The sequence below is a fragment of the Ambystoma mexicanum genome, chromosome 2q, assembly GCF_040938575.1.
Source record: "Ambystoma mexicanum isolate Mex_15411 chromosome 2q, UKY_AmexF1_1, whole genome shotgun sequence".
In the NCBI taxonomy this organism is placed as follows: Eukaryota; Metazoa; Chordata; class Amphibia; order Caudata; family Ambystomatidae; genus Ambystoma; species Ambystoma mexicanum.
In genome coordinates, this window is record NC_090924.1 from 1,436,089,838 (window position 1) to 1,436,104,262 (window position 14,425).

Consider the following 14,425-nt stretch of genomic DNA (forward strand, 5'->3'; position numbering starts at 1 on the left):
AGTTCTTTCAACAACCCAAAGTTTCGTAAAACACCTTTAGGTACTGTTGAGCTAAAGAGTCTATGGTCACCTCTCCATAGTCAGGCGCAAGTGTACAATCCTCTCCGACTCTGAGTTCTATTTGGAAAGAACTTTGGCCCCTACAAGCAACAACTCACATGCCCTTCTTTTCCACAAACCTCTTCATTTTGGCACATCTGTCCCCTTATTGTAACTCAATTCACTCATATCCCACCACCTCTACTGATGCTGAACCACACACATGCAGAGGGAGAGCTGGTGGCTCCAGTCTCTGCACATTCTTCAACTGCATGTACTTGTAGAGACCCCTGGTAGAACAACCGTATCTCCACAAGTTCATTGCCCAATGGCCCATGTATGGTTTTGTCTTTGAGATTTAATGTCAGTTCGTCTTCCTTGTTCTCTGGCTCGGAACTCATTGACTTTATGTCACCACCACGTGCCCCAGACCTTAGGCAAATCCATGTAAATGAGCCTTCATGCCACATGTGGATCAATTAGCCAGAAATTAACTAGCAGTGGTGGTATGCTGGCCACCAACATCAGTTACACATGGTTCTGGCACCCTTCTCACTGCTATTAGACCCAGCACTGTTTTGCCCCTGTTCCCATTTCTTCCCCTCTACTTTCTTCTAATCCTCTACCACCTGCTCCTCATCCATGCAACCAATCACCTCCTGAATCTTGCAAGTCTGGCATTCTTGGAGGACATGTCATTTGAATGGGCTTCATCCATAGTCTCCTTGCCAACTCTAACCTCTCTTTAATATTTGACCTGGCATTTGTCATCATGTGCTGGCCCCTGATGTACTCATCCTGGACACCAGTAGCACTGCATGTGCCAGTTAATGCATGAAGGGCGGGCACATCATTGTCCCAGGACTCCCCTGGCATTTGTGCAGTTGAGAAGAAGACCCACCTAGTAAGACAAATGACCATAGTCAGACTGTCTTCACCACCTCAGGTCTGTAAATTGCAACCTGAATATATAGGACAGGGGGCTGGCTCTTATGTAAGCTACTCACGTGGATCATAGACGAGGAAGAGGGCACTCATCCCAGCCGCCTGGTGCTCTCCGACCTGACACTCCACCCGCCAGAGCCCGGTCTTCTCCGGGCTCATCTCCACTGTGCTGAATACACCTGTTGCAAAGACAGGAACCAATCAGATCACATAGTCACAGATGCCACACCCCTCGCCCTGAAGCAGGTTACACATCCCAGCCTTATCACTAAGACAAGAGTTTTGCACGTGAGTTGCACAATCTTTAACCCTGTCATGTCACAGATGTTGTACCACTAGTGATGAGGCTAACAAGTAGTGATGTCATCAACGGTACATCCAGTGGTGAGCAACGCCTATCCCAACCGGTACCAAAAAGAGATTAGCAGCATGTCGCACATACAGATGTGTGTACTGAGCATGTGCACCTGTACCTAAAACACATTTAGAGATGCTTATCACAAGTCCCTGATAGCTCTCCATTCCGTGTCATGTTTCACCATTTCATAGCATAACTATACTCCATTCCCTTACTTCGCGTTTTGCTTAGTGACATTCATAGCCTCTATAGCGCTGAGACACCTTTGGGTATTTGATGCGCTTTATAAAACTTTTATAACAAGACAACCACAAACTTGAAGGACTATGGACTAAGACCTCACTGTTTGCTCTTTGACACTGCTCCATGGCATAGGACCTGCAGTCTGTGGATGACGTATGTCTGTTTATTTCCTGCCAGGGGTCGGGATCTAAAGCCCCTAGGCAACTCATATGAGGTCTTCACTGTGCCAGGGCCTGTAGCCTATGGTCAACTCAAACCTGGGTCTTTTCTGACAGGGAACCTGCATCTTCTGGACAACTCATATCTGGGTCTTTACTGTTAGGAGACATACAGCTTCTGGAGAACTCATATCTTGGGTTTTCTTGCCAGGGAACCTTCAGCCTAGGTATAACTCATGCATGGGTCTTTACTGCTAGGAGGCCTGCAGCCTCTGGAGAACTCATATCTGGGGTTTTCTTGCCAGGGAACCTTCAGCCTAGGTATAACTCATGCATGGGTCTTTACTGCTAGGAGGCCTGCAGCCTCTGGAGAACTCATATCTGGGGTTTTCTTGCCAGGGAACCTTCAGCCTAGGTATAACTCATGCATGGGTCTTTACTGCTAGAGGAGTCCTATCTGGGTTTTTCTTCCATGGGGACCTCCAGCCTATGGACAACTCATGTATGGGTCAAAAACTCAAATTCAGGTCTTTACTGGCAGGGGACCTGCAGCCTCTAGGCAACTCATATCTGGCCTTTACTGACCGGGAACCTGCACTCGATGGAGAACTCATATCTGGGGCTTTCTTGCCAGGGGACCTGCAGCCTATGGGAAACTCATATCCAAATCTTTACTGCCAAGAGGGTATGAGGGGTCATAAATGTGAGGCGGACAACTTTGTGAAGGTGTTTCAAAAGATGCCATTTCATTAACGCAATAGGTTGGGTAAACGCCTCACTATCCCTAACCCGATGAGGATTTCCCTGCCTATAAAAAATAAACTAAAGGAAACACTCTAACAAAAGATGTCTGTCTCTCACACTTGTTCATTCAACCACTCAACAAGGTAATATATGTCAATTCAAATATAATGGAAATAATAGCTATGCTCACAACCTGGTAACTGCCTTTCCTTATAATCTGGGGGAATTCCCCTTCTCCAGATTCAAGCAGGATTCCAATCAACAGTTCAAAGGAATAAGGAAATCATGTCTTGCAACAAGAGTTCCAATATAGTTCTTTGTGTTCCAACTTGAACTTCCACCAACAGTTCACAATGATCAACACGTTTTTCCACTTTCCACTTGTGATAAAGAGTTCAAAGCAACTTCTTTTCATAAACCAAGAATACTTCCACAGTTCATTAGAATCAACAAAAACTTCTTTGTCAGGATGATTCAGCAACAGTTCACAAAAACACCTTAGTGGTTCTGCCACTTCTTCTTCAAGACTTTTAACCACAGTACTTCAATAATGTCCACCTGGTCCACTCACCTGCCAGGTATACGACTACAACATCATTTGACCTGGTGTGCTCTCCTGCCAGGACAAAATGAAAATACTTCTGTGGTAAAGGTGTGCTTCCAACAATTTAGCAATGTCTTTTGTTTCACATCAAGTTTAACTACTTCTTCTGGGATGACAAGAAACACATTGGTGCTGTTTGTTAAACCCTTGTGATTGCCATACACAATGTAGGTTATGATCCACTCCTCCTGAATATCCTCTATCAGAAGGGCAGCCTTCCTGCCACTCTTGTTTCCCCACTTTCCTATTAACCAATTGCTGACAATGGTTTTCTCTCACTCTTACACTTCTTTGGCTTTGGCAATGTGGGTTTAAGCCAGTTCCTCTTATAGCCTCTTTTACACACTGGCAATATGATTTATAAACACTTAGATTCTTAATTGCCCTCTCTTGGCTTTGGCAATGTTGGATCTTTTTTTTTGTTGCCTTGGTATGGTTCTCTTTTGGCTTTGGAAATAGTTCTTTGTGTTGCTTTCTCAAAGGATTGCCCTCTTTTGCTGCCGGCAATTATTCTGACTCACATAAATACAAACGCACCATTCTGGTCTGCTTGTCAAGTTCTTATTCTGCCACCACCTCCTCTTCAAGTCAGTTTGGCTTTTAAATGGCTTATTATTCAGCTTTATATAATTTCGCTATTTAAAATAAGGTTTGTTTGGCTACTTCACTCTCTTTATATTAGTTCCATACTTAAAAGCACCCAGAGGTGGCCAGCGGGAGATCACGGAGCGATCCTCTGTTACAATACTGTAGTGAACTCACAGGGTCTGGCGTGCGCATCCGCTCCCTTCACTGCTTTCGGGTTTTCTGCTCTTGTGTGCGGCCCGTCAACCTGCTTCTCCTGGTCCCCTGCAGCCTGCGCCAGTCGCAAAAGGAGACATCCTCGCTCCACAGGCTCTCCAATGCTCGCCTGCCACTGGAGCCCGACTCACTTTGGGGAAAGCCTTTAAATGTTATGTTTGTGCCGCGCAACTTCTGCAGGCTCGGTCTTCAGAAGGAATTCTTCCAAATCCAACGCTTCCTGCTGCGCGACATCTGCAATCTGGTGGAAGAGAACTTTCAGGAATGGTATCTGCTCAACCACGACAGTGGTCCCAGCGTCCCTGTTATCCTTCCAGATTCTGCTGCAATGTGGAGGTACCGCGACTACTCACAGTAGCAGAAGGCTGCTACTGCTCTCTATGGCCTACACCTGATGGTACACCCCCTTTTGGTGCGGCCGTTTCGCCGCGGGCCGGTTCGGCGCAGCCAGTTGGCCGCAGCTGCCAGCTCGCTGCGCCCATTTAGGCGCGGGAGCCTTTCTGGCGCCGCCGATTTGGCACGAGGGACGTTTGAACGTGGCTGACATTGCAGCCACATGTAAACTCCCTAACGCCAAATTTAAAAGCATAATTATTTTCAAATGCAGCACGTTGACAGAACTTTGCCTGACGTGTTGCATTTGAAAATAATTTGGGGTCAAGTGACTGGCATGAAGTATAGTATTTTTTTATTGTGAAGTGCCCAAATGCTTTATTATTATTTTTTTTTTATTAGACTGTTCAATTATGCGAGTTAAATATGCAACTTTTGCTGCCCCAGGCACAAGGCCAGTTTGATCTTGTGGTTAAGTTCCAAGCCTCACAATCTTGCAGGCCATGGTTCGTGGCTGGGCTAAAGCTTTAATTTTATTCTAATTGAAAAAAAAAAATAATGTGATATTTTGCAAATAGAATAAAATTAAAAGCTTTAGCCCAGCCACAAACCATGGCCTGCAAGATTGTGAGGCTTGGAACTTGTCCACAAGACCAAACTGGCCTTCTGCCTGGGGCTGCAAAAGTTACATATTTAACCCCTATGATTGAACTGTCTAATAAAAAATATTAATAATAAAGCATTTGGGCAATTCACAATAAAAAAGAACCCTCTGCCCACTACCACCCCTCTCCTCCACCACCTGCCCACTACCACCTCCCACCACCTGCCAGCTACCACCTCGCTCCTCCACCTCCTGCCCACTACCACCTCCCCCCTCCCACCACCTGCCCACTACCACCTCCCCCTCCCACCACCTGCCAGCTACCACCTCGCTCCTCCACCCCCTGCCCGCTACCACCTCCCCCCTCCCACCACCTGCCCGCTACCATCTCCCCCTCCCACCACCTGCCAGCTACCACCTCTAACCCCCTGCCCACTACCACCTCCCCCCTCCCACTCCCTGCCCACTACCACCTCCCACCACCTGCCCCCTACCACCTCCCCCTCCCACCACCTGCCAGCTACCACCTCTAACCCCCTGCCCACTACCACCTCCCCCTCCCACCACCTGCCAGCTACCACCTCTAACCCCCTGCCCACTACCACCTCCCCCTCCCACCACCTGCCAGCTACCACCTCGCTCCTCCACCCCCTGCCCACTACCACCTCTCCCTCCCACCACCTGCCAGCTACCACCTCTAACCCCCTGCCAGCTACCACCTCTCTCCTCCACCCCCTGCCTACTACCGCCTCCCACCATCTGCCAGCTACCACCTCGCTCCTCCACCCCCTGCCCACTACCACCTCCCAGCTACCACCTCGAAGGTAGTGGCCTTGCGTTAAGTTCTCTACCCCAGAGTCTTGCAGGCCATGGTTTGTGGATAAACAGAACCTTTCGTTAATTCCCCCTTTTAAATAAAAATAATGTGATATTTTGCAAATAGAATACAATTAAAAGCTTTAGCCCAGCCACGAACCATGGCCTGAAAGATTGTGAGGCTTTGAACTTAACCACAAGACCAAACTGGCCTTGTGCCTGGACAGCAAAAGTTTTATATTTAAGTCCCATGATTGAACAATTGATAAAGAAAAGAAAATAACAAAGTATTCAGGCAATTCACAATAAAAAATACTCTAAAGCATGTGCTTTAAAATAAATACTGTAATAAAATACTGTAACCCCCTCCCCGCGCCAAAACATCATTTGCGCAAATCACATAAAAAATACTGTAACCCCCACCCCGCGCCAAAACATCCCCGCGGCCAAACGTTGCAGCGCCGAATTGGGCGCGCCAAAATGGGCACGCCCAATTGGCTCCCGTGGCGAATCGGTTGCGGCGAAACGGCCCACGCCGAACTGCCCGCGCCTAATCGTCCTGCTCCGACACCTGAGGGGGCCTTTTATGCCTCCCAGTCTCCCCCCAGGTGTGGGTCATTAACACCATTAGGCTTCAACTTACAGCCTCATGCCTCTGAAGCACTCTTCTTCGTCCCAGTACTTTAAGCATTGTATGACTTGAAGTCCACAATGTTTAAATCATCCTTTCCTATGGAAATATCATTATCAAATTCATTACTCTACTTAATTATATACCCTAAAGGATTATTATATAAGGATTCAATGAATGGTTTGGCATTACTGTGGAATTATGGTTTAAAGAATCTAACTGGTTAGTATTTCAAGATACCCCTTTGATATTCCCCTGTGGACAATAGGAGCTTTCATCTCTATGAAGGTCAGTGACTTTAAGAGGGATTTTCTTACTCCCACTGCATGACTGGCTATGATTGTTGTCATCCACATTCAGGTGGTTAGTTTGGGGAAATAAAAGCTCTCTCTGACAGCAAGCCATTACATATTCCAGTATCACTGATATTTCCTTCTTTGAGGAAGGCAAATACTGTTTCTCACCAAGCGGAGTCCTCCTGTTCCCCTGGGGCCCTTCTGCCCCCAGGTGATCCTCCCCGCTAATACCATCCCCATGATCAGGAACAGGAAGCAGCTGCCTTCCCCTGGCCACCTGGGAGTAGACTTTAGGTTGGGAGTTAGTGATGACTCTATGGATTCATCACAGGACTTACAACCTCATGCAACTCATACCTGGGATTTTATTGCCAGGAGACCTTCAGCCTCAGGCCAACTCATATCTAGGCCTTTACTGCCAGGAGACCTTCAGCCTCTGGCAAGTCACTTCTGGGCCTTTACTAGCAGGGGACCGGCAGCCTCTGGCCAACCCTTATCTGGGCCTTTACTGCCAGGGGACCTGCAGCCTCTGGGTAAGTCATAACTGGACCTTTACTGCCAGGGGAACTGCAGCCTCTGGGCAACTCATATCTGGGCCTTTATTGCCAGGGGAACTGCAGCCTCTGGGCAACTCATATCTGGACCTTTAATGCAAGGGGACCTGCAGCCTCTGGCAAGTCACATCTGGGCCTTTACTAGCAGGGGACCTGCAGCCTCTGGCCAACTCATATCTGGGCCTTTACTGCCAGGGGAACTGCAGCCTCTGGGCAACTCATAATTGGACCTTTACTGCCAGGGGAACTGCAGCCTCTGGGCAACTCATACCTGGGCCTTTACTGCCAGGGGAACTGCAGCCTCTGGGCAACTCAAATCTGGACCTTTATTGCCAGGGGAACTGCAGCCTCTGGGCAACTCATATCTGGGCCTTTAATGCCAGGGGAACTGCGGCCTCTGGGCAACTCATATCTGGACCTTTACTGCCAGGGGAACTGCAGCCTCTGAGCAACTCATATCTGCGCCTTTACTGCCAGGAGACCTACCGCCTCTGGCAAGTCACATCTGGGCCTTTACTAGCAGGGGACCTGCAGCCTCTGGCCAACTCATATCTGGGCCTTTACTGCCAGGGGAACTGTAGCCTCTGGGTAACTCATATCTCAGCCTTTACTGCCAGGGGAACTGCAGCCTCTGGGCAACTCATATCTGGGCCTTTACTGCCAGGGGAACTGCAGCGTCTGGGCAACTCATATCTGGACATTTAATGCAAGGGGACCTGCAGCCTCTGGCAAGTCACATCTGGGCCTTTACTAGCAGGGGACCTGCAGCCTCTGGGCAACTCATATCTGGGCTTTTACTGCCAGTCGACCTGCAGCCTCTGGGCAGCTCACAGCCGGGGCTTTTACTGTCAGGAGACCTGCAGTCTCTGGGAAACATATATCTGGCCTATACTGCAGTGGACATACAGCCTCTGGGCAACTCCTATCTGGGCTTTTACTGCTCGGCGACCTGCAGCCTCTGTGTAACTCATATCTGGGCCTTTACTGCCAATGGACCTGCTGCCTCTGGCCAACTCATATATGTGCCTTTACTGCCAGGGGAACTGAAGTCTCTGGGCAAGTCATATCTGGACCTTTACTGCCAGGGGACCTGCAGCCTCTGGGAAACTCATATCTGGGCCTTTACTGTCAGTGGATATGTAGCCTCTGGGGGGCTCATATCTGGCCCTTTACTGCCAGAAGACCTGCAGCCTCTGGGCAAGTCCTTTACTGCCAAGGGACCTGCAGCCTCTAGGCAACTCATATCTGGGCCTTTACTGCAAGGGACCTGCAGCCTCTAGGCACCTTATATCTGGGCTTTTACCCCCCAGGGGACCTGAAGCCTCTAGGCAAGTCATATCTGGGCCATTTCAGCCAGGGGACCGGCAAACTCTGGGCAAGTCATATCTGGGCCTTTGCTGCCAGGGGACCTACAACCTCTGGCCAACTCATATATGTGCCTTTACTGCCAGGGGAACTGAAGTCTCTGGGCAAGTCATATCTGGACCTTTACTGCCAGGGGACCTGCAGCCTCTGGGAAACTCATATCTGGGCCTTTACTGCTAGGCAACCTGCAGCCTCTGGGCAACTCCTATCTGGGTCTTTACTGCCAGGGGACCTGCAGCCTCTGGACAAGTCATATCTGAGCCTTTACTGCCAGGAGACCTACCGCCTCTGGGCATCTCATATCTGGGCCTTTACTGCCAGGGGCCTGCTGCCTCTAGGCACCTCATATCTGGTCCTTTACTGCCTGGGGACCTGAAGCCTCTGGGAAAGTCATATCTGGGCCTTTGCTGCCAGGGGACCTACAACCTCTGGCCAACTCATATCTGTGCCGTTACTGCCAGGAGAACTGCAGCCTCTGGGGAACTCATATCCAGGCCTTTAATGCCAGGGGTCCTGCAGCCTCTGGGCAAGTCATATCCGGGCCTTTACTGCCAGGGGACCTACAGCCTCTGGGAAACTCATATCTGGGCCTTTACTGCTAGGCAACCTGCAGCCTCTGGGCAACTCCTATCTGGGTCTTTACTGCCAGGGGACCTGCAGCCTCTGGGCAAGTCATATCTGAGCCTTTACTGCCAGGAGACCTACCGCCTCTGGGCATCTCATATCTGGGCCTTTACTGCCAGGGGCCTGCTGCCTCTAGGCATCTCATATCTGGTCCTTTACTGCCTGGGGACCTGAAGCCTCTGGGAAAGTCATATCTGGGCCTTTGCTGCCCGAGGACCTACAACCTCTGGCCAACTCATATCTGTGCCGTTACTGCCAGGAGAACTGCAGCCTCTGGGGAACTCATATCCAGGCCTTTAATGCCAGGGGTCCTGCAGCCTCTGGGCAAGTCATATCCGGGCCTTTACTGCCAGGGGACCTACAGCCTCTGGGAAAGTCATATCTGGGCCTTTACTGCCTGGGGACCTGAAGCCTCTGGGAAAATCATATCTGGGCATTTGGTGCCAGGGGACCTACAACCTCTGGGCAACTCATTTCTGTGCCATTACTGCGAGGAGAACTGCAGCCTCTGGGGAACTCATATCCAGGCCTTTAATGCCAGGGGTGCTGCAGCCTCTGGGAAAGTCATATCTTGGCCTTCACTGCCAGGGGACCTGCAGCCTCTGGGCAACTTATATCTGAGACTTTACTGACTTGGAACCTGCAACCTCTGGGCAAGTAATATCTGGGCCTTTACTGCCAGGGGACCTACAGCCTCTGGGAAAGTCATATCTGGGCCTTTACTGCCTGGGGACCTGAAGCCTCTGGGAAAGTCATATCTGGGCCTTTGCTGCCAGGGGACCTACAACCTCTGGCCTACTCATATCTGTGCCGTTACTGCCAGGAGAACTGCAGCCTCTGGGGAACTCATATCCAGGCCTTTAATGCCAGGGGTCCTGCAGCATCTGGGCAAGTCATATCCGGGCCTTTACTGCCAGGGGACCTACAGCCTGTGGGCAAGTCATATCTGGTCCTTTACTGCCAGTGGACCTGCTGCCTCTGGGCAAGTCATATCTGGGCCTTTACTGCAAGGGGGCCTGCAGCCTCTGGGCAAGTCATATCTGGGCCTTTACTGTCAGTGGATCTGTAGCCTCTGGGGGGCTCATATCTGGGCCTTTACTGCCAGGAGACCTGCAGCCTCTGGGCAAGTCATATCTGGGCCTTCACTGCCAAGGGACCTGCAGCTTCTGGGCAACTCATATCTGGGCCTTTACTGCAAGGGACCTGCAGCATCTAGGCACCTTATATCTGGGCTTTTACTGCCAGGGGTCCTGAAGCCTCTGGGCAACTCATATCTGGGCCATTTCAACCAGGGTACCTGCAAACTCTGGGAAAGTCATATCTGGGCCTTTGCTGCCAGGGGACCTACAACCTCTGGCCAACTCATACATGTGCCTTTACTGCCAGGGGAAATGAAGTCTCTGGGCAAGTCATATCTGGACCTTTACTGCCAGGGGACCTGCAGCCTCTGGCCAAGTCATATCTGGGCCTTTAATGCCAGGGTACCTGCAGCATCTGCACAACTCATTTCTGGGCCATTACTGCCAGGAGACCTGCAGCCTCTGGGCATGTCATATCTGGGCTTTTACTGCCAGGGGTCCTGCAGCTTCTGGGGGACTGATGTCTGGGCCTTTACTGCAAGGGGTCCAACAGCCTCTGGGGGACTCATATCAGGGCCTTTATTGCCAGGAGACCTGCAGCCTCTGGGCAAGTCACATCTGGGCCTTTACTGTCAGTGGATATGTAGCCTCTGGGGGACTCATATCTGGGCCTTTACGGCCAGGGGACCTGCAGCCACTGGGAAAGCCATATCTTGGCCTTCACTGCCAGGGGACCTACAGCCCCTGGGGAGCTCATTTCTGAGACTTTACTGCCTTGGAACCTGAAGCCTCTGGGCAAGTAATATCTGGGCCTTTACTGCCAGGGGACCTGCATCCTCTGGGTAAGTCATATCTGGGTTTTTACTGCCAGAGGACCTGCATCCTCTGGGCAAGTCATATCTGGACCTTTACTGCCAGGGGCCCTGCTACCTCTGGGCAAGTCATATCTGGGCCTTTACTGCAAGGGGGCCTGCAGACTCTGGGCAAGTCATATCTGGGCCTTTACTGTCAGTGGATATGTAGCCTCTAGGGGGCTCATATCTGGGCCTTTACTGCCAGGAGACCTGCAACCTCTGGGCAAGTCGTATCTGGGCCTTTACTGCCAAGGGACCTGCAGCCTCTAGGCAACTCATATATGGGCCTTTACTGCAAGGGACCTGCAGCCTCTAGGCACCTTATATCTGGGCTTTTACTGCCAGGGGACCTGAAGCCTCTGGGAAACTCATATCTGAGCCATTTCAGCCAGGGTACCTGCAAACTCTGGGCAAGTCATATCTGGGCCTTTGCTGCCAGGGGACCTACAACCTCTGGCCAACCCATACATGTGCCTTTACTGCCAAGGGAACTGAAGTCTCTGGGCAAGTCATATCTGGTCCTTTACTGCCAGGGGACCTGCTGCCTCTGGGCAAGTCATATCTGGGCCTTTACTTCAAGAGGGCCTGCAGCCTCTGGGCAAGTCATATCTGGGCCTTTACTGTCAGTGGATCTGTAGCCTCTGGGGGGCTCATATCTGGGCCTTTACTGCCAGGAGACCTGCAGCCTCTGGGCAAGTCGTATCTGGGCCTTTACTGCCAGGGACCTGCTGCCTCTGGGCATCTCATATCTGGTTCTTTACTGCCTGGGGACCTGAAGCCTCTGGGAAAGTCATATCTGGGCATTTGCTGCCAGGGGACCTACAACCTCTGGCCAACTCATATCTGTGCCTTTACTACCAGGAGAGCTGCAGCCTCTGGGGAACTCATATCCAGGCCTTTAATGCCAGGGGTCCTGCAGCCTCTGGGCACGTCATATCCGGGCTTTTACTGCCAGGGGACCTGCAGGCTCTGGGAAAGTCATATCTTGGCCTTCACTGCCAGGGTACCTACAGCCTCTGGGCAACTCATATCTGAGACTTTACTGCCTTGGAACCTGCAGCCTCTGGGCAACTAATATCTGGGCCTTTACTGCAAGGGGGCCTGCAGCCTCTGGGCAACTAATATCTGGGCCTTTACTGCCAGGGGATCTGCATCCTCTGGCTAAGTCATATCTGGGACTTTTCTGCCAGGGGACCTGCATCCTCTGGGCAACTCATATCTGGGCCTTTACTGCAAGGGGGCCTGCAGCCTCTGGGCAACTCATATCTGGGCCTTTACTGTCAGTGGATATGTAGCCTCTGGGGGGCTCATATCTGGCCCTTTACTGCCAGAAGACCTGCAGCCCCTGGGCAAGTCCTTTACTGCCAAGGGACCTGCAGCCTCTAGGCAACTCATATCTGGGCCTTTACTGCAAGGGACCTGCAGCCTCTAGGCACCTTATATCTGGGCTTTTACCCCCCAGGGGACCTGAAGCCTCTAGGCAAGTCATATCTGGGCCATTTCAGCCAGGGGACCGGCAAACTCTGGGCAAGTCATATCTGGGCCTTTGCTGCCAGGGGACCTACAACCTCTGGCCAACTCATATATGTGCCTTTACTGCCAGGGGAACTGAAGTCTCTGGGCAAGTCATATCTGGACCTTTACTGCCAGGGGACCTGCAGCCTCTGGGAAACTCATATCTGGGCCTTTACTGCTAGGCAACCTGCAGCCTCTGGGCAACTCCTATCTGGGTCTTTACTGCCAGGGGACCTGCAGCCTCTGGGCAAGTCATATCTGAGCCTTTACTGCCAGGAGACCTACCGCCTCTGGGCATCTCATATCTGGGCCTTTACTGCCAGGGGCCTGAAGCCTCTGGGAAAGTCATATCTGGGCCTTTGCTGCCAGGGGACCTACAACCTCTGGCCAACTCATATCTGTGCCGTTACTGCCAGGAGAACTGCAGCCTCTGGGGAACTCATATCCAGGCCTTTAATGCCAGGGGTCCTGCAGCCTCTGGGCAAGTCATATCCGGGCCTTTACTGCCAGGGGACCTACAGCCTCTGGGAAACTCATATCTGGGCCTTTACTGCTAGGCAACCTGCAGCCTCTGGGCAACTCCTATCTGGGTCTTTACTGCCAGGGGACCTGCAGCCTCTGGGCAAGTCATATCTGAGCCTTTACTGCCAGGAGACCTACCGCCTCTGGGCATCTCATATCTGGGCCTTTACTGCCAGGGGCCTGCTGCCTCTAGGCATCTCATATCTGGTCCTTTACTGCCAGGGGACCTGAAGCCTCTGGGAAAGTCATATCTGGGCCTTTGCTGCCAGAGGACCTACAACCTCTGGCCAACTCATATCTGTGCCGTTACTGCCAGGAGAACTGCAGCCTCTGGGGAACTCATATCCAGGCCTTTAATGCCAGGGGTCCTGCAGCCTCTGGGCAAGTCATATCCGGGCCTTTACTGCCAGGGGACCTACAGCCTCTGGGAAAGTCATATCTGGGCCTTTACTGCCTGGGGACCTGAAGCCCCTGGGAAAATCATATCTGGGCATTTGCTGCCAGGGGACCTACAACCTCTGGGCAACTCATTTCTGTGCCATTACTGCGAGGAGAACTGCAGCCTCTGGGGAACTCATATCCAGGCCTTTAATGCCAGGGGTGCTGCAGCCTCTGGGAAAGTCATATCTTGGCCTTCACTGCCAGGGGACCTGCAGCCTCTGGGCAACTTATATCTGAGACTTTACTGACTTGGAACCTGCAACCTCTGGGCAAGTAATATCTGGGCCTTTACTGCCAGGGGACCTACAGCCTCTGGGAAAGTCATATCTGGGCCTTTACTGCCTGGGGACCTGAAGCCTCTGGGAAAGTCATATCTGGACCTTTGCTGCCAGGGGACCTACAACCTCTGGCCAACTCATATCTGTGCCGTTACTGCCAGGAGAACTGCAGCCTCTGGGGAACTCATATCCAGGCCTTTAATGCCAGGGGTCCTGCAGCATCTGGGCAAGTCATATCCGGGCCTTTACTGCCAGGGGACCTACAGCCTGTGGGCAAGTCATATCTGGTCCTTTACTGCCAGTGGACCTGCTGCCTCTGGGCAAGTCATATCTGGGCCTTTACTGCAAGGGGGCCTGCAGCCTCTGGGCAAGTCATATCTGGGCCTTTACTGTCAGTGGATCTGTAGCCTCTGGGGGGCTCATATCTGGGCCTTTACTGCCAGGAGACCTGCAGCCTCTGGGCAAGTCGTATCTGGGCCTTCAATGCCAAGGGACCTGCAGCTTCTGGGCAACTCATATCTGGGCCTTTACTGCAAGGGACCTGCAGCATCTAGGCACCTTATATCTGGGCTTTTACTGCCAGGGGTCCTGAAGCCTCTGGGCAACTCATATCTGGGCCAT

General features: G+C 51.5%; 1 protein-coding gene across 1 annotated transcript in view; it reads right to left on the minus strand.

The window, feature by feature from the left end:
- The window catches only part of F8 (coagulation factor VIII), a 906,500-nt gene that overhangs the window by 111,148 nt on the left and 780,927 nt on the right, over positions 1-14,425 (minus strand). Inside the window, exon 19 of the mRNA XM_069648978.1 lies at positions 1,047-1,163. Within this exon, the coding sequence (XP_069505079.1) occupies positions 1,047-1,163 (117 nt within the window). The remainder of the gene's footprint in view (positions 1-1,046; positions 1,164-14,425) is intronic.